General features: G+C 41.7%; 1 protein-coding gene across 2 annotated transcripts in view; it reads right to left on the bottom strand.

Annotated features, from left to right (window-relative positions):
• ALDH1L1 (aldehyde dehydrogenase 1 family member L1) overlaps nucleotides 1-21,406 on the bottom strand; it is a 165,068-nt gene that overhangs the window by 39,826 nt on the left and 103,836 nt on the right. For both annotated transcript variants that reach the window (XM_085624422.1, XM_085624423.1), the window contains exons 10-13: nucleotides 19,609-19,756; nucleotides 14,466-14,585; nucleotides 12,445-12,572; nucleotides 11,793-11,943 (exon numbers count right to left, since the gene is read on the bottom strand). In XM_085624422.1, coding sequence (XP_085480548.1) covers nucleotides 11,793-11,943; nucleotides 12,445-12,572; nucleotides 14,466-14,585; nucleotides 19,609-19,756 — 547 coding nt within the window. The remainder of the gene's footprint in view (nucleotides 1-11,792; nucleotides 11,944-12,444; nucleotides 12,573-14,465; nucleotides 14,586-19,608; nucleotides 19,757-21,406) is intronic.

Genomic DNA, 21,406 nt, shown 5'->3' on the forward strand with positions numbered 1-21,406 from the left:
AGCGGCCGCCATCTTGGAATTCCTCTTTCTTTGTAGTTCAGTCCATGAATTGTTCTTTGCCCTTCTGTTCAGTTCTGGGCAGCAGAAAGACCCCATCGTTGCCCCCATTACCGCCTCTTCGTCCTCTGGAGGCCTGACAGTACCCCCCAACAAAGGAGGTCCTCTCATTCCTGGTTTGGTAGGGAATCTTTGATGGAATGATTTCACCAATCTAGGAGCATGAACGTCTGACTCTAGTTCCCAAGATCGTTCCTCGGGCCCATAGCCTTTCCAATCTATCAAGTAATAAAGCCTTCCTTTAACTACTTTGGAATCCAGAACTTCTTTCACTTCGTACTCAACCCCTGATTCTAACTGAATGGGTTTTGGAGTCAATTCCCTGCGTAAGCCTGCTGATGCCTTTTTTAACAGGGAAACATGAAAAACAGGATGAATTTTCAATTTAGGAGGTAATTTTAACTGGTAGTTAACTGGTGAGGTTTTCTCTTCTATCAGATATGGTCCTATGAATCTGGGCTGAAATTTCCTGTTTCCTTTTAGTCTAAGATTCTTTGTGCTTAACCAGACTCTATCTCCTTTTTCTAGGGAAGGACCCTCTCGTCTCTTTTTATCTGCATATTGCTTGTATTTCTGTTTTGCCTGTTCTAAATTTTGTTTAGCAGTTTGATGAACTCTACCCAGATGGGTCACCAGATCTTTCACTGCTGGAACGGAAATATCCGTTTGTCTAATAGTTGCATTTGGGTGTCTCCCATAATTTAAATAAAATGGGGAATAACCTGTCGAGACATTTTTGGCGTTGTTATGTGCGAATTCTGCCGCCCATAACAACTCTGACCACTCTCCTTCTTGCTTCAGAAGGAACAACCTCAAGTACTGCTCTAACTCCTGATTCGCTCTCTCAGTTTGCCCGTCTGTCTCCGGATGATAGCTAGTCGAATACTTGGCTTCAATTCCCAATCCACCCACAAAAGCCTTCCAAAAATGAGATACAAATTGTGTTCCCCTATCAGAAATAATGACCTTGGGGACCCCATGTATCTTTACAATTTGTGTAGTGAAGTGGTGGGCTAACTGTTTGGCTGTTGGAATTTCTTTTAGGGCCATAAAGTGCGTCATCTTAGAAAATGCATCTACGAACACTAGAATTGTATTATAACCTAAACTTGAAGGTAAATCCACTATTAGATCTAGTGTAACTGTATGCCATGGGTATGGTGGAGTGGGTAGAGGTTGCAACAACCCCTTGGGGGCCTGCCGTTCCGATTTTCCCTGTGCGCAGATCTCACAAGTTCTGACGTACTCCTCAATGTCTCTGGTCATATGCGGCCACCAATAATGTCTCTTGATCAGCTCTTCTGTTTTCGTTTCTCCTTTGTGCCCTGCCAAAAGATTGTCGTGACATTCAGCCATCACCTGATTCCGTAACTCCGGGGTTGGCAAGTAGAGAGCTTCCTTAAAGTAAGGCAACTGTTGCTGAATGTTTCTTTCCTTGTCTTCCTCTACCCATTCCTGTATTTCCTCTGGGCTCATTCGTTTGAGGATCTGCTCCTTTAAGTCAGAAGATATTGTAGCTCCAATTATTTTGTCTTCCGGAATTATTGTTTGATCTTTGATTTGATTCTTCTGGTCATTTGTTCCCAATCTGGATAGAGCGTCCGCCTTGCCATTCTGGGCTCCTGGTCTATAGGTAATGACAAAATCATAGTCCGCGAAGTACAATGACCAACGGAGTTGTCTTGGTGTTAGCGTCCGGGCAGACTTCAAAAATTTCAAATTTCTGTGGTCGGTGAAGACTGTCACTTGATGCTGAGCCCCCATGAGATAGTGTCGCCACTCTTTAAATGCGTCCTTAATTGCCAGTAACTCTTTTTCTGTTATGGTGTAATTTATCTCTGCAGGTGTTAGTTTTCGTGATCTATAGGCGACTGGATGTAGTTGGCCGGTTACCTTATGCCGTTGGGATAATACCCCTCCCACTGCCAGATCTGAGGCGTCCGTTTCCACGTAAAAAGGTTCAGTAGGGTCAGCATGCAGGAGTATCGGTGCGGTCGTGAAGTCTCTTTTTAGGAGTTGAAAGGCTCTCTCTGTTTCTTCCGTCCATTCGAAACGCACTCCTTTTCTCAGTAGACGCGTCAAGGGTAATATTTTCCGTGAAAATTCGCTTATGAATCTTCGATAGAAGTTCGCGAACCCGATGAAACTCTGAACCTCCTTGACACACTCTGGGGATTTCCAATCTACCACAGCCTTGACCTTCTGCTCGTCCATTTTCATTCCAGCCGGGGATAGAACAAACCCCAAAAATTCCACTTGGGAGACCCCGAATGCACATTTCTCCAATTTTACAAATAATTTGTTTTCTCTAAGCTTCTGTAGCACTCTCCTTACGTGTTCCTGATGTTGACTTGTGTCAGACGAATAGATTAAGATGTCGTCGATGTACACTATTGCGCATTGGTCTATGTACTCACTGAGAACATCGTTGATGAAATGCTGGAAGGCAGCCGGGGCGTTGCACAGACCGTAAGGCATAACTTGATATTCGAACAGCCCAAATCGAGTCCTGAAGGCTGTCTTCCATTCATCCCCCTCGCGTATCCTCACAAGATGGTAGGCTCCTCTAAGATCTAGTTTTGTATAGATCTGCGCTCCCTTCAACTGATCCAATAAAACAGAAATCAGAGGAAGCGGGTATCTGTTCTTTTTGGTGATCTTATTGATTGCGCGATAGTCTATACAAGTTCTGAGATCTCCCTCCTGCTTTTTGGGCACAAAGAAAAGCGGCGAAGATACGGGTGACTGGGATGGACGAATGAATCCATTCGCTAGATATTTATCCAAGTATTCTTTCAAGTGGTGATGTTCCTTTTCTGTCAACGCGTATACCCGACTGCAGGGGAGATTGCAACCTGGCTCTAGATCTATTTTACAATCATAAACCCGGTGGGGTGGCAATTGTTCCGCTTCTGTTTCGTCAAAAACATCGGCAAAATCTTCATATTCCGACGGAATCTTCTGGGAGTCTATCGCACAGACAGACATCTCCGCTGTGCACAAGGCCTGAGCAGGATTACACTCTCTGGTTCCTTCTTTTGTTTCAAAACAATTTTTTTGACAATATTCTGAATCCATCGCTATGGTTCTTGTGCTCCAGTTTATTGTTGGGTTATGCTCCGTGAGCCATGGAAGGCCCAAAATAAGTTGAAACTGTGGTGCGTCAATTAGATTGAATTGAATCCGTTCTTCGTGTCCATCACAGTAAATCAATTGTACCTGTTCAGTATGACTCACTATTGGTCCAGATGAGAGATTCGTCCCATCTACTGCCCGAACCGGTTCACTCTTGGGTTTCAAGATGGCTCGTAACCCCACCTTGGCAGCAAATTTTATATCACAGAAGTTTCCGGTGGCTCCGGAATCTATCATCACTGAAACTTCTGTCAACGTTTCTTGCCGGAACTTGAGCACCATGGATAGAATTAGATGTGGAGCTGACGACTGTAGAGTGTTAGCCACTTGATGTTCTGTTGGAGTTGACTTCTGATTAGCATCCACCGGTCCAACTCCCGCTACTGGTGGTGCTGCGAGTTTTCCTTCGGCTTAAAGGGGGTCTTCGGTTTTCTTGGACAACCCTTAACAAAATGCCCACTGGAGCCACAATACATACAAAGATTTCCTGCCCTTCTTTTCTCTTTCTCTTCTTTGGTTAGAGGACCTCTTATCGTTCCAATTTGCATGGGCTCCGAACCTTGTTGTCCGTCCACAGCCTTATTCCCTTCTGGCCGAACCCGATCAAATCTCGGAGCTACTGGCCTGAATTCTTTCCTTTTTTCTCCTCTCCTCTCTCCTTGACGAAAGTCTATTTCTAAGACCAGGTCCACTAATTCCGAGATCTCTGTGGGTCTATTAGGTATCTGTGCCAACACATCTTTAAGTTCATCTCTTAGACCTCTATAAAAAACTGCAGCTCTCTTGCTTTCTGGCCAGTCCGTTTCTACGACTAATTTATTGAATTGGGCCAAATATGCTACTAGATCTCGGTTTCCCTGTCTCAGGTCCATTGTCTACTGCTTGAGATATTCTCCGCCTGTCGAAAATTCGAAGAAATTCTTGTTTGAAGTCTTCATAGTTTTGTAACAGTGGATCATCCCGGGAAACCAGGGGCATTGACCAGGACGCTGCATCTCCGCTCAAGTACGACAGAACAAAGGCCACCCTAGACTGCGCATCTGGGAAAATGGAAGGGCGACACATAAAGTGCAAAGAACACTGTGTGATGAATAACTGTGCCTTTTGTGGGTCCCCACTAAAGCGCTCCGGAGGAGCCAACGGAATAACTGGGGACAGTGAATGGATCACTTGTGTAGTTATTCTATTTGGGTCTTCAGTGGATGAGTCCAAGGCGTTCCTCCCTGAGCCGAATGGCTGCTTAACCCGTTGAACTAACTCTGCTGTCTCTTTTCTCGAGTTAATCACCTCCTGCCTCAGGTTTTGGTTGTCTTCTCTCACTGCCACCAACTCCTTTTGAATGGTCTCTAGCACTACTCCCAAGGTCTGTAAGTTTATTCCTTCTGCCATCTCTGTCCGGGTGCAAGTTTACCACTTGGGCACTTCACTCTGTCAGTGTCAAGATGACGTATCCTGAAGTGCTTGCACAGGAACAGAGATGCTAGTTCCCAACACCCTCTACACGGCAGCCAGAGTTCCAGGAACGTTCACCTGGACTCCGAAACTACCCCGCAGGGGGGAAGGGGAAGTGGATAAAATAATAAACAAAGAAGAGACTGGTCCTGAAACTCCGGTTCTTCACTATTCTCCTCGGCTTCTTCTTATTTCTGTTGTCAGCTCTGGTTAATGAGAACCTTGAAACAAACACGACACTATTACCTTCTACTCCCTTCGACTTCTAACACTCTCTATGTGTTTAACACCTACCCTGGGTTTCAAGCACTGTGCCCCTCTTCTGTATGTCTGTCTTGTTGTGTGGTGTTTTCTTTTCTTTTCAATTCTTTTCTGTGGGTCTGGTCACTTCTTGCCGACTCTCTTTCCTACAAAACATCTTTCTATTAATTCTTTCTCTTTTCCCTTGCCTTTTCTATTTGTTTCTTCCTTAACTTAAAAAATAATTATTTTTTGGGCTTACTTCTGGAGTGGAATGTTCTTGCTTGTCCTCTTCTTCTGAGTTTTGTCTAGCAGAGTTATGCTTTCTCTCTATTCGGTTCTAGTACTAAACTTGTCTTTACTTTACTTTTCCTTATTTCTTGGTATCTTGTACTAGTGAACGGTGTTGAGTGTATTTTGTATTATTTTCTTCATCTCTATTTGACTGCGCATAAATCTTTCTACTAAAGGGGTGAATTTCTGATTACTTGAGTTATCAGATACGTTTTCTATGCAATCTTTCCTGTCAAATACTTTTCTCATTCATCTCTCATGTCTCTCAAATGTACTTAGCTTCGGTCTTCTTTTTTCTGTCACCGGATGGCGCCAAAAGACCTCCGACTATCTGCTCGGGATACTCGAAGATGCATTGAAAGTCTTCTCGAGGGTTGAAGAGAATTTCGTCGTCTTAACTGTCTCTGTAAATCTTCCTGAAAATTCTCTTCAGGGGGTTTCTTGGAGTGTGAAAAGGTTTCTGACTTGGAAATCTATTCTGTAAACCTGGCGCAAACTAACTAATTCTAATTCTATTCTCTCTGACTTTTTCCTCAGGAACTCTAATGTCAAGATGCTACTCTCTGAATCTCCTCAGTGAAGTGCGTCGTCCTCTAGGAGCGCGCGCCTCTCCAAACCTCGGAACACCTGTGGGGAGAAAGACTAGACTGCCGCTTCTGCTTCCAGAGCGGCCGCCATCTTGGAATTCCTCTTTCTTTGTAGTTCAGTCCATGAATTGTTCTTTGCCCTTCTGTTCAGTTCTGGGCAGCAGAAAGACCCCATCGTTGCCCCCATTACCGCCTCTTCGTCCTCTGGAGGCCTGACATTACTCTTATATCTGACAGCAGCTGTATTATTCTCATGGATAGCATGTAAAAAAGCCACGAGCTCTGGTTCAAGACCCATATCACTTAAAATTACCCACAACTTTGATCTGTTAACCCAGTCGAATGCTTGTGTCAGGTCCATGAACGCCAAATGTATTATACCCTTTTTGGCAATGGTATACTTTCCTACCACTAAATGTAAACATTGGTCCAAGGTCCCTTTACCTGACCTAAAACCATATTGCAGATTGGAAATAACATTTTGGTGGTACAGCCATGTCATTAGGCGATAAAGTACGACCTTGCCCATTATTTTGGCTGCTGAATCTAGGAGTGAGATCGGCCTATAGTATGTGGGCTCATCCTTCACGCCCTTTTTAAAAATGGGAACAATGACTGCCTTTCCCCGGATACTGGGTATCCATGTAAGCATGCAGCGTTAAAAACATTTGCCAAAATGCTAGGCCAAACATTAGGATAAGCTTTATATAAATCAGCCGGGACCCCATCGGGGCCCTTCCACCAGATGTAGATGCGATTGCTTTATGGACCTCCTCTACACTAAAGTGGAGTAGCGTACTAGTTTGCCCACCTTCTCTATACTCCTTAGATTCACCCAAGTTTACATCACTGAAAATATTACCAAAATGTGATACCCATTTATCTGCTGGGATTAGGCAATCAGTGTTAGAATTAGGAGTTTCGGAAAGGAAAGGACTATTAACTACCAACCACAAATTAGAACTATCTTTCAGTACACTAGTCTGTTGTATGGCATCCCATGCCTGCTCTCTTAGCTCCTTCTTCCTATTCTGAACTGCTAGCTTATAGGCCTTTCTTGTGTCCCTAATTTCTGCTTCGTCTCTAGGGATGTATTTTAGGGCCTGTACAAGCTCCGTATGGGTCGCTGAATATGCTCCGTTAAACCACCTTAAGACCTTCGGGCATCTGATCCCACCCATAACCGTGAGGTCAGATTGATTTGTTTTGTTAATTTCCCGAAGGCTGTTAGGATAGAACTGCCCTGTGTATCGGGGTCTAAACAGGACTCAATTTCAGGGGCGCAGACTGTGTACAATTTATTCAAAAAGTTATCTGGGACTATCGTTTCCCACTTTAGCCTGCGGGCCTGATCTTTGGTGCTAATATCTTTATTTGTTAGACAAATGGTAGGTTCTTCAGTTTCAATAACATGAAGTGATATGGCAACAGTAAGGGGATTATGGTCGATAAAACCTGACCAGGTAACAATTAAATCCTCAGTGAACAAAACAAGTGGAGCAGACAGTAAAATATAATCAATGGTGCTTGGCATTCCATTCCCTACATAAGTGCGTACTGACGCCAAACTGTCTGTTTGCTGAAGGCAACATAAATTATGATTTGAAAGAATGCCTTCGAGCAAAATACCTGAAGGTGTATGCTCACAATGACTAAATGAGGAAAAGAACTCCCCTTGGTCCTGGTTGGTAAAACAATTTAAGTAACATTGGTGGATATTAAAATCCCCTAGGATTATTACTTCATAATAAGATTGTTTGGTCTCCTCATAACATTCCAAAACTCCTTTAAGTCTTGCAGATGTTCCAACTCGTGTCCTCTGGAAAAGGAATTATAGAAATTTATCACTAACACAATGGCACGATTCTTAAAAGACAGTTCTATTTGCAATCAACCAGACGTGTCCTACAAGAGAGCTTCAGTGAAAACATTAGGAGTAAACCCCCTCTAGCTCTACCCATATTCGATGGAATAGCATGTTTTTGAAACAAGATGAAACCATCTACGTAAAAACAATAATTTGCTTCCCAAGTTTTCCGGAGGGCCATAATATGGTACATAGAGAGAAAGTTTTCCCAGAGTGAGTTCCCTCTTTTAGACCTTATTCTCGCTATGTTCCATGAAAGGACCTTTTCATGAGTAGCCATAGTGGGAGTTAAAATAGGGGATGTAATGATTATTTCAACGCGGTCCACGACTGGTGATATATGGGTGTTTGGGGTCCTGTTAACTGGAGGTGTACCCTAACATGTTTTATCTTCTAGCTCTAGTCAGTCATTTTCATCCAGATTCTGGGGACTAGCTAGAGGTTGGAACCGATTACTCATTGGTAAGTTATTAACTATATTTGTTTTATTGATAGGGCTACCTGGTTTTCGGGGTATCTGCCATTGCCATTGCGTAGGGCATCTGCGCTGGCTAGGGGGGTAAAAATGTTGTAGCGAGACCACTCTAATTAAGGAGTTTTAACTACTCTAGTATGCGCAGCCTGTTAGTATTTTAGTTTTCTCCGGGTTCTGAAAGTTGACAACTATGCAGTCTCCTACACCAATCTTTTTTGTTTGATCCACCCCACTATTCTGGCCATAATGATGTCAGATGATATACTCGGGCAATTTATAACATTTTAAGTACACCAATGAGTCACTTTATGTATTAGGTCATGGGTGGTTTGCCTAGCTTCTTGAGAGAGAGAGAAGGGACCTCCAATAAGGCTGCTACTAAGGGGGAAGATGCGGGGGGGGCAGATCAAGTATACTTTGGTTCATGACTTTAGGTATAACATGATTGGGTTGGATACGTGTAGGCAGAAGGACCCTCTCAGAGTTTGAGGTCTACTCACCTGGGCTACCTTGGAACTCTGGGCTACAGATCCTAATTCCTCAATTGCATTTGACTGACTAGTTTTACTGGTTGTTCCCTCAGTCCCTAGAACATTTAAACATGGGCCAGATTGAATTTGATTCATATTCCAAGATGGAGTCGCCCCCTAACCCCGTTGGTTTTGGCACAAGCGTCGTAGCACCTTTATTACAATTGGTAATCGAGTCATGTACTCGTTTCTCAACTTTTTCCACCTTTAGCATTATTGGAGCTAAAAGAGCCTTTGTCATTAACTACAACTTTGTAAATAAAGTATCAAATAACTGCTCTAGGTTCAAACCAGATTGTAAAGACGTTTGTGACCGTGTTTGTGTCCGTGGGGATTTCCTCGAAGACTTATTACAAGCAGTTTGTTTTCTCTTGGACGGGGGTAAGTCTTGTTGACTGGTTTTCCATCCAAATTTCCGATAAACAATTAAAGGGATCCGGAATAAAACAGCCAAGGGGTCTGGCCCAGTCCGGCCTCCTCCAATCGCTGACGGGTGCAGACGGGCCCGCCCGCGCGCGTCTCACGATGCGGGAGCCCGCTGGTGCCTTTAACGCGCCTCTGGGCGTGGGATTCACCGTCACTGGCGGCGTCGACAGCTCTGGTGCAGCTGGGAGCTGTGGTTTCCCTGGAAGCTGTTCCCCTTACAGCAGCGTTGAGGTGATCACGGGCGTCCCGAGCTGCGGGAGCCCGCTGGTGCATTTAACGCGCCTCCGGGCGCGGACGCAGTGTCACTGGCGGCGTCGACAGCTCTGGTGCAGCTGGGAGCTGTGGTTTCCCTGCAAGCCGTTCCCCTCACGGCAGCGATGAGGTGATCCCGGGCGGCCCCTTACTTAGTCTATAAATGGATGCGTAGGATCATGGAGTACCCTTAACAACTCACAGATTGCTGAGTTCAATGACGTACTGTTGAACAGCTTATTTTCACATACCAAGATATTGTGGAATCTGGTCATAAGAGCAAATATGTCAGACAACACACGGTGTGAACCATGCACATTGAATTATTAAGGACTGCAACTGAAGGATGTATCCATGCTAGAAGTATGTGAGTGGCACACATCTGCCTGAAGAAATGCTAATTACAGGGGGTTGTGTTTGGTATATTGAAGTGTTCTGAAAGTTACATGGATATAGGCTGCAGAATGTGTGCCACTGTTACGGGCAAAACAGGGGTACATCCTAAAACAACAGGATGTGGTGCACATTTAAAGTTTGGCAGACGTGGGCCATCTGCAAAAAGCATTAAATGGCCCGCCCGTCAAACTTGTGGTCCCCCCACTCTATTTAAAGTTGGGGAAGCACCAGTTTTCCACCTGCGGGCCCTACTCTGGCTCCGCTAAACGTGGCTGAGCAACAGCCCAGGCGACATCGGGCTGTAGGTCAATATATGACATAATATCCACCCTATTTAGTAGATTTTTCCTCTTTGGGACCAGTAGGGGTACCTGGAGTCCCGAAGATAAAACAAAAAACGTACCCACACACATTTTGATTTTTACTAACTCCCACTTTGAATGTTTGTTTTTGAAGAACAGCATACTTTGCTGACTGTGCGGATTAAACACAGCACCATGCAGCAAGGTTTCAGTGTATTCAGCAGAGCCACTAGGGCTGTGGCTCCTCTGAAGGCAGCTCTCTAAGCATAGCTGGTAGTACTCTGCCTAGAGAGTGGAGGACATCTTGGACTGTCTGCCATACTCCAATTAAACCTCTCTCTGGTGTGTCTGAATTCTTTACACAGTGTTTAGCCACATTACAATTAAATAAAATGAATTTGAGTTGGGGATGTTCTTCTTGATATCACCAATATTGATCCACCCCCATCTCACCCTTGACTTTTCCTTTTTGGCCCAAAATATGTTTGGATTCTTTAAGGAAGATATGCCAACAAGGGACGTCACTGTATTCTTTTGTTCATAAAGGATGCCTTGTACATTCTGCAGGCTGGCTTGAAGATGGCTGAAAGGATGGTGGGCCTACAGAAATATCAAACCCCATAATGATCTGGTTGATGCCCTCTGTAAAAAAACAATTTAAAAAAGGGATACCAAGCACTAGCTGCACAAACAGTTATAAGCGCCACAACCACTACCTGCCCGGCTAAATTGAGACTACTAGTTCAACTACTATAGTTGCCACCGTCATTAATAATCTTGGCTGTTAGGAATTGTTTGATTTTTCTGATGCAAAACCATAAGTATCTGGCTCAACTCTACTTCTATCCAAGCTTTCTGGGATAGCTGAGATTACTACATTGTTTTTTAATAGTGCTGAATATTAAAATTTTACCTGACATTGCCATTGCTCTGGCAAGTGCTTTGTGTGGATCACAACAGTGATCATATGTACTTATTTTATTTTCATAATCTTAGGCTCCACTTACTGATGTTTGTATTACATTTTAAGTTCTGTGTGTGGCATTGTTTTATTATATAGACAGTTGAGAAGCGTTTACCGTTTAGTGATTCAAAAAAATCAGGTTCAAAAATAATTTTTTATTCGGCCTATGCCATAAAACACTTTACCAACATTTTAAAACATAGTGACAGAAAAATTCATATCATGTAACATTCAAATAATTAGTATAAACATTTCTTCATCCATACATAGTCATAAAGTTTAAAATACATGTCAAATCATAAAAATATAACATGCATACAACTTTTAGCGTTAACAATGTTTCCAACATATTTCTTAATAAACTAAAAAAAAATTATGTTAATTTATATCTGTCTCCTCCAAATACATTTCTTAACATTGGTTAATGTGTTAAGAGCATCAGTCATGTCGTTTTTTCCCTCTACTAAGGCCAGTGCTTGATTTGTGTGGGAACCACTAGTATTAAACTCTCCTGAGCATGTGGACTATTCTGTGCCAGAACCCAGACACAATGTTTGTGAAGGAGGTCCATTGATTTCAGGTTTCCTCTCGTTTGTAACAGATGCTGACCGAATGGAGCTTTTTGGCAGAAAATATAATCAAAATACGGTGATGATAATTACATATTTCATGACTGTGACCGTTTGTCACAGAGAAGAATATTATTTTCTTCATCACCTGTTTAATAATTATTTTTTTTATCCTTTTTGTGCAATAATAATATGTGGGAACACAGACAAGGTGAGAAGTAAAGGATCAACCTGGCAGTTTCTCACCTGTATTTTATCGCACCATCCTGCAAAATATCGAAAGGTCTGGATGGACATCCCCACATGGGTCTTCAGCGCCAGGGTGTATACAGCACCCGAGTCGATGGATTCAATGGTTGCCAGTTCCTCCTGGTGTTCTTCCATGAGGTCAGCAAGTCTAATGAAGGAGGGAAAGCATGAATGGGCTGATATTACTTTTATTTCAATTTCAACCAAACTTAAGACTGTCCTCTTTATTTGCCGTTCCTCTACCCAGCCCATCACTGAACTCTTCGAGCAATAATGTGTGTTGATGTGGAGGACGGTTGTTTCTTAGCCAGCTTGCAACTCAAGCCTTGCTTACAAAGTCACACAGGATGAGAGTTGGGTCATAATTACAGTGTTTACTATCACTGGTACCTATACACCAGCATTGGCTGATTACACACGAGATAAACTCATGCCACCAAGCCATTCATTAAGGGTTCAAATGCAAAACAATACATGACAATACATAGGAAGGAGTTGAGGAGTATGTGGATAACAGAAAGACAACTCATCTCAAATCTGAAACTCACACTATTATCTGGCACAAAAGAGATAACATTTACCTCAATGCACAAACCACTACTTCTATGACAAGTGCTACCACAGGCTAGTCAATTCAAAGATTCCTTACTTGTATATGAGTCGACCACGGTCTCTGGCATTCATTTTACCCCACTCTCCATTCTCAAAGGCATCCTTAGCTGCTGCTACAGCTTTGTCCACATCAGCAATCTGAGCCAGAGATACTTTACAGATGGCCTGCAGAAGGAAAGAGCAACATCCATGTTAAGAAATCTAATTTTACGTATTGGCACATGAAATAATTAAATGTATCTCATTGTACATAGTCAAATGCAGAAGAAAAGCAAAAACAGGCTGACATATTTAACCCAATAATTTCCCAGAGAGAGCTTAAGTCCCTTGGAAAAATTAACATTATGCACAGAGTGCTCTAATATGAGTGTTGCTCTGTCTCGGCCGTATACGTCTCTTCCACCACAAACCTGAGACATATCTCTCTCTCTCTTTTGTCCACTTCTGTTCCTGCCCCTCCGTGTGCTGTGTTTTCTTTTCTCCCACCCCTGCTCCCCTGTTACCCCCACCCCGGTCTAACAACCACAGTGCTTTTTTTCAATTAGCCCTTTTGCGCTAAAAAGTATATTCCTCGATCCAAGATGACATACACTACTTAGAACGGTAAATAAAAATATAAAGCAAAGGGTACCCACATCCTTTAGAATGTATGCACGCTTTAGTTGAATAACGTGAGCGCCATAGTGCATTTTGTACGGACGCTGTACAGCACCACCAAAAGCAATTGGCAAATCCATTAATTCCCAAAGGCAAGAACTATTGGCTTTACCAATACTTGTTCTAAATTGCCCTTGAATTATTCCAGCAAATAAATGTCACATGACCCTTTTAAGTATTGCTGGGTGTCTAGGCATATTGACTATCCTCTACTCTGGTATAAGCACTTCCAGCTGTTCCATTTACCCAATGAGCAAAGTTGAAGACAATATGCCGTATAATCAGTAATAGGACAAACATCGATTTTTATGGTAGACTCTGATTTCAAATACAAAACAGAGTTCACTGGTTGAAATATTTTAAAAGCTATTGATGTAAGGTCTTTTAAGGAAGCCATGGCCCTCTCACTAGATAAAAACATCCTGTAAGTTACACACCGGCCCAAATTCATGGCTCAACAGCTCTGGTTCACACGACTCTTCCGGTAAGCATTTTTAGCATTTGTGATCGGTGAAGATGTGGACGTGGCCAGTGCAGAAATGTTTTGTAGTAACACATTTTTTAATTCTGATTTCATTTTTTTTAACATGTGCATTATTACCTCGTGCTTCCCACAACTCAAAATAGAACTTGACGCCCGTGGTTGCCCTCGGAAATGGATAACACTCTGTACTAAATGGAATGTGTATCGTGGAGGTGTGTGTGAACCCCCGATTGTCCCCTCCCTTGACGAACAATTAATGCTCTGAAGCCAATGAAATGTGACATTGTAGTAAAGTAAGTTAACATAATACGCAATGATACCGCCTGTAAAAGAGACTGTACCCTGTAATGTGAAAATGATCACTCGTATAACATGACCTTTCTTTTTGATGTTCAATAAAAAGAATTATAAAAAAAAAAAAAAAAAAAAAATCGAACTTGACAGCCATGAGTTTAGCGAGTTAAGAGCTCCTGCTCCGCTAAGCTTTAATGAGGTAATAAGTTTGAAATAATTTTTCGATTTGCTTGGATTTACTAAGAATGGTTGGCATACTCCTGGAAACAATTATGACAGTCAGAGTTTTCCAGGAGTATTAAAATGCATACAACTTACTCATGCAAAGTTTCTTGTAACTTGAAAACTCCTCTTTGAGAAATTTGAAGCAAATGTGTATTGCCCAATGTCGATTTTAGTTGCTACTCCACGGGGAAATATGGAGGAAGTCCTCCCCCTAGTTGCACCTTTAATGTGAATTTTTTCCAACTTTATGAACATAGCTTTCTTGCACTACCAAGCATGAGCCTCAAACTTTAATTCAGGTGCTAATGACAAAGGAACACTTTTGTTTCAGACATCAATACTAGACAGCATCTTATGGCAACTCTTTATGACTTTCTTTAATCACCCCTCAAACTTACAGTTCCATCAGTTGGGTTGATGGTTTCATAGGTTTTATTGCCTTCAGCATCCACAAACTGTCCATTAACAAAGAGCTGGTGAGGTATCTTGATGGTCATGTTATTTATATTCTTTTCCACCTAAAAAAACATAAGAAAAAGCGTATTTCCTTTGGCTCAATGGAAAATAACATGGAAATTAAATAAAGTCCAACTTTGTCAAACAATAACAATTTAATGTTGCAAATTACATTTACATGACAATATTTGTTAAAAAAAAAATACTGTGCCCTGAAGCATCATAACATTTTATAATCAATATTGCAATTTCATTTTAATCACCAAGATTGTTTTCAACTTAAAATAATGATAAAAATTACTTAAAAGAGGTATTTTTACCAGCCAATTACATTGTGTAAAAGTTTCAATTGTTTTTGACGTTTCTTCATGACACAGGTGCAGGTTATTTGTGGTCCAGTTTGCAGTTATTGGGACCACAAAATCTATGCTGACCTGAAACATCATCAAATGTTATCACCAACAAACCAATTGAATTATGATCACCTAAAACAGTTCCAAGTTAAAATACTGATGACATTGACAAAAGGGGAGTTTTTAACAACCAATTACATTACTTGATGAAATACCTGCAGGACACAGCTACAGAATGTTTATAGTCGAGTTCGCATTACAAACATATAGAAATTCTTTTTGTTTCTTCAGATTTCTTACTTTCACCATGAATCTTCAGCAATGATGGTGTGAATCAGAGTGGGACCCATTGTTAAATGGTGTCTCTTTTCAGATTTTCTTTCTTGTTTCCCTGTTCTGTAATTGAATCTATTGTATCCATGTTTTGGCTGTAAGTCGTAGATTTTGGAAACTTAAGGTTTGTTGTTGTGGATAAAGAAAGAAGTCGGGTTTGGGGAAGATGCATTGAATTTTAACCGGGAAACAACACTCAATTATTTCCAAGTTACGAGGCTCAGACCCCCAGCTTTTCCCACTGCAGACTGACACAATGGCACTGCTTGCTGGCACTCACAGACTCTTTAGTACTTACTGCAAGATTACAATTTTTTTGTTTGTAGTACATCCTTCTTCACTTTATTAAGGAAGTGCATTGCACATATCAGGGTTGCGTCTTCATGCCAAGAACGAGGGTAATGTCGAACAGTAATCAAGAAAGTTTTAACAGCAGATCTTTTCGATCGATATTGTGGGACGAGAGGAAGGCTGTTCCAGAGGTTGGTAAAGTGAGTTCAAATGTCATCAACACAACGTTTGGTCTTATTTGTACCAACGGGCATGGATAAGTTGGTCTGAGGATAACCACAGGTTTATAGATGGAGAACAGGTTGAATTTCCTCTGAATTTTTACTTTTTGCATTCGGGACAGGGAATATCTATTCAAATGCTATTATCATAGTCTATACTTGAAGATCTTAAGGCATTTATTGCTGTGCAGGAATGCTAGATATGGAAAAACCTTGTTAGGTTGTGTACACAGTAGATGGTCTATGTTGTGGAAGGAGGGAAGGTCTTCACAAGGATGAGTCAAGAGACACTCTGGTAGGTGGCATGCACTTCTTTATTAAAGGAGAAGCCAAAAGGCACATCATTATATGCATAGTTTGAGCTAGGTTTTAATTCTTCCTCTGACTGCCACAAACTGTTACGCTCTCACCAGCTGATACGCCAGAATCCAATGCATCGTCATGTTCTGTCATCCACACTTGGCATCCTGCAGGGTCTTAGGTACGAACATTCTACCACTTTCACTTCAAGGCACCACATCATCCTCATTACTCCCCTCAAATTCTCACACACTGACCCACTTCTCACCACATAACCAAACAAATAAATCACATTGTGAACACCACTCAGCATTTCCCAAATAACATGCTGCTCCTATCTCTTATACAAAGAACAAATCAGAAAGAATCATTACAAACAATGCTACAAGAACACACACTCACTGTGGTTCATAAACAAACCCATGTAATAAAAGTAGGGGTCAGCCCAAATAACCCTATGCAAACCTGGGCTTGTCTAATACTCAAACGCAAAAATGGTTTTCTATAGGAACCAATCAAACCTACCTTATAGGCCCACCAATGGTGGTGTTGCTCACTATTGGAACTACAGTAATTCATGGTTTGGTTGTCGCTTAACAGGCTTTTATTTGGTTGTTAGGGTATCACAACAATATGAATAATGTACAAACAGTGGGAATAATAAATAAACCCATTCACCTAATCAACATCCTATTGCGTCATTCCAGAGTTATGCCATTCGCACCTCCATTGTCTGTTCAGAGGAAACCATTCCAGAGTAATTAGGAGACACTACTTGCTCCATAGGATCTATGAGGCCAGACACCAAACCCACGCATGCAGTATGCTCGGTCCTAAGGTGCCATTCTATAAAACCAACTAACTAAAGCACAGCACCCATACAAAATGGTATAATGAAGCACTACACAACATCAATCCCGTCCATCACACAAGCCCGACATCCTAAGGCGCCGACCAAAGAAGAACATTCAAGCTGCACACCAGACTTAAGCTCCTGGAACCATAGTACACATATGTGGGACCTTCAAAATCACGTGCAGAGTTGAGTGGACTAGTGCACAGAGGCTGGCACATGGATCCAACACCCACAATTTACTCCTGTCAAACCATTCATTCTCAGGCAATGCTGGCGGGGCTCAATACACAACAGTAGAGCATGCATGCAAACACGCTCCCAAAAGCACACATGCCACACTAATCATACAAATATTGCCAACACCTTGCGTCCCTAACAATTATAGACAATACAAAAAGGCTACACAATGAGAACAATGCAAAAAAAAAAAAAACTTAAACACAGGATACACACAACTCCATGCCAGATAACAATATCTATGTTAGAACAAAAGGGTATTATTTTTCCCCATCACAAACTCTTCGTAGTTGCACTCAGCATAACCATCCGACACTGAGAATGGGCGCTGTCCTTCCACTGACCAGCCTGACTTGCCTGCATTCCACCTGACTGCAACAGGCCTTGAGATCTCTCTCTTCAAAAGACTACTTGTAGCACAATAATAACCAAAACCTGCCTATGAAGTACATAACTGCAGTGAGCGTGACGTTCACACTACTTAGGTTGCACTCTCCCCAATTCAACACTATGTAAAGGTTCTCACCTAAACCAAACGTCTAATATTACACATACTGCACTCCACAACCAATCAGCCAGTCAGAAACCTTTATTCGATTCCAGATGAATCATAAAAGTTCACAAGAAAAACATACAATCATAAAATAAGGCAATATTTACAAAAGAGCATATAAAAAATATCTTCGAAGGCAATTAAACACCTAATTACATACTTTTACATTGTATATCGTTTGCTTATTATAAAAACAAACCCACACTCCAGGCGGAGGAGACTCGCACACAGTACATTAAAACTGCACAGAATTCTAAGCAAACCAACAAACTTTACAGTTCCGTGAAGAGCCTCACATACTATTGATTTACATACTGGAAACAGAAAATAAGCAAACCAAAAGCTTTTGAGTCAACAATTTCAAATGAGGTGCTCAAAAGGCCATTTTTCACTCTATCACTATGTCTGCAAATCAAACATAACACAGGGCATATATTACTTCACTTAAAAATGGAAACTTCGCAGCGCAGACTCAATGGGCGACCCTAGGCAATATGGTGGCTAAGCGAGATATAGCACGACTGTGGGGCTCTCATAGCCCGCCCACCCTGGATGCATGGAAGGACAACATGGACTGGAGCATGTTTCGGGAGAAAACGGTGTATAGTGCACGGGGGAGGCCTAAGAAATGGCATAAGGTATGGGGAAGTTGGAACCAATATAGGGGGGGCATATGTCTGCCTCCTGCCATTGACCCGCCAGAGGAGCAACTTTCCCCCTAGCCTCACTTCCGACTTGGGTCTTTCTGATGCACCTCCGTTAGAATGTTAGTGCCTCTGCTTCTCCCTCATCCTCCCGATCGGTGGCTTTGATTTGATGTTGGAAATGGGGTCGCGCCCCCGCTGGGAACTGGCATGAATTTGTGGTGTATACTGCCTTGCTTGTTGTGTTTATTGTAGGTAGTTTTCAAAATGAAACCTTTGTCTTTATCCTGCATTAGAGCTATGGAGGACTTCATGTGTTGACTGATTAGCTGCCGAACCTCCGGGATGTCGGCTGAATAGCTGTGTATCTGATATATACGAATAAAGGTTTTTAAAAAAAAAAAAAAAAAAAAAAATGGAAACTTTTACACATTGTATGAACGATGCACAATTAACAAAATTGCATTTAGTATTGCATAACCAACGTCTGGAGAACTAACAGCAAAACAATTCAGCAATAAAAGTGAGACAGACATGTTTTTGAACACAAAAGACCCCTACAAGGACATCACTGTTGTACCACACCTGTACTGATAAAGGTCTGGGGTTCTGCCCAGATACAGTAACTAATCATGTAATAAGTGGCTGAAAAGAATCATATGTGAGCTTAAGGAATGTCAGAAACAAATGTACAATCTTGAGATTCAGTGGCACCTATAGCAACCACGCGGACCCTTTTGTACAGTCTTTCATGCATCATCTAAAAAATGTGTTTAATCTGACTCAGTACTACATCTTGCCCAATAGGCTGACTTCTACCTACAAAAAGGCAGACACTTCACCCTGGAACGCATCTCAACCAACCTGCAACTACTTCCCACTGCTTCTTTTATTTGAATCTCCCTCCTGCTAACAGAAGCAAGCAAATAATAAAGTTCTGTAGCATTTGCTCTGAAAATGGCAGGTCCTATTAAAATTGTGCTTGAAGATGTAACACTTCTTTGACTTGTACAGCCTGAAATTGACCTGGAAGGCTAAACATATAAGCACAATATTCAGGTAAACATCTTTGACCTTTGCTTCATACTGTTCAAACACGCCAACCAGAGAACCAGTAAGGTGCATTTTCTCCTTTAGGGATTTTCGGAGACATGGCCGTCACACCCTCGGGGAATCAGGCACGATGCCCAATTTTTTTGTGCAGCTGGATATTTTTAGGGGAGGTCGAAGTAGGAGTTCTTCCTCTTCCCCCTTGTCTGAGTGTGTTTCATGATGCCCAATTGCCAGAGATACCTACATAATCAATGACCAGCTCTTCCTTTCCGTCTTCTCCTCTCATTCGTCTCACTAACATCTGGATAAATTCTCCAAATGTGGTCGCCATGTACACATCTTCATTCTGTAACTGCAGGCCGCCGCATTTCAGCTTCACCTCCTCTACCAGTCTGTGTACAACGAGAAGCCAAGAGCATGAGGTGTGAGCAACTGTGATCGCCCGGCCAATACTCATAGAAGCGAGAGAGTCAAAAGGTAATAAAGAAAGTGTGTGGCTTGGCCACTGCAATTATGCTTTTAACGAGAAATATCGTACGAAGGGGCAAGAAAAGCACAGTGACAGAATGAGGGAATAAAATGAGTGACTGACAGCAGCAGAGAGAAAGGGTAGTTAGATATGAGTAGAAGAATTGAAAATTGGTGAGACAATGGGATGATGTAAAATGATCAGAGTGAGAAAAAGGACAAAAGTAGATAACAAGGAGACAGTGACAACAACCTGTGCCAAATTAAGAAGAAGGTCACCTGTGTGTTGGATCACTGACAGAATATCGGAAACAGAAATATTGTGTGGATATAATATCGGGTCAAAAATATCGAGAACCAAAATATCGAGAAGGAAAGTGCAAATAGGTAAGTATAGATTTACAATTCTTAACTCCACATCTACGTACCTTGAAGATATATATATATTGGCAAGGTACATATATGTGGAGTTATATATTGTAAAACTTTGCTTATATACAGAAACTTAGCTTCACAATATTTTTGTCCTCAATATTCTCGACATAATATTTGATCCACACAATATATTTTTTCAGAAATTCCGTCTAAACACCTTGTGTGTCGATAAGTAAGGTAATTGAATTAGAGGAGGATAATAAACAGTAGGATAAAGGAGAGAGAGTTAAAGCAGAAGGAGGAGTTTGTTAAAGGGAGATGAGCAGAAAGTGGCTCACAGGAGAAAATCGACTTTGAAGTATTTATCAAGTTTATCATGCACACGCTACAAAAACTTGCCTCTAGTTGTAGGCTAACAAGGAGAGTGGGTGAGAGCCAGGAATTACAATTCAGGCTCTTTTATAAAGTAAGAATGGAGGGTAAAGCTACTACAAAAAGGGATGCTGATTTCACTGTTGCAACACAAGTGCCGAAACGTATTGTTGTCCTGTCCTTATGCATCTTTGGAAAGAACAGATATCAGGCAGTGATGGAAGGAGCACAGACGTGAAGCTGGTGCATGTGAGATAATGCTACTTCAGAGGCAAGAGGGTGTAGGATTAGCTACGTATTTCTAGGTTCAATAAGGGATTATTAATCAAATCCTTTCTTACATCGGTAGTTAGTGGAATCTTTTGAGGACAGGAGACATGGAGTTCCTTCTTTTGAGCTGAACCTGCAGTCATATGATTACATATTGAACACTGTAGATGTAGTTGGGTTAGCATTCTTATAGGGTGACTAGAATGGCAGTGGCATAATCAACCTTTGATTGTCCAGTGAGACAACTACAGTATAGTGCAGGATAATGAAGGGTGTGCTTGAGCTGGGACAACAATTAGATATATTTGATGACACAGCTGACCTGGAATCTTATGCTTAGGTTGGGGTCAACCAAGGGACCCAGGATTTTTTTAGATTTAGCAAATATATTTGAGTATCTGAAAAAATAGGTGGCTTAGGGAAAGAAGTAGGAATGACAGCAGATGACGGCGGCCAAGAATAATTCCTGTTTTTTAGTACTACTGAGGTTCAATTTGCTTTAGTCCATCCAGTTCTTTACAAGATCTAGGCTGTGGAAAATGTCTGAAAAGGAAAAG

This window comes from Triturus cristatus, chromosome 9, assembly GCF_964204655.1.
Source record: "Triturus cristatus chromosome 9, aTriCri1.1, whole genome shotgun sequence".
In the NCBI taxonomy this organism is placed as follows: Eukaryota; Metazoa; Chordata; class Amphibia; order Caudata; family Salamandridae; genus Triturus; species Triturus cristatus.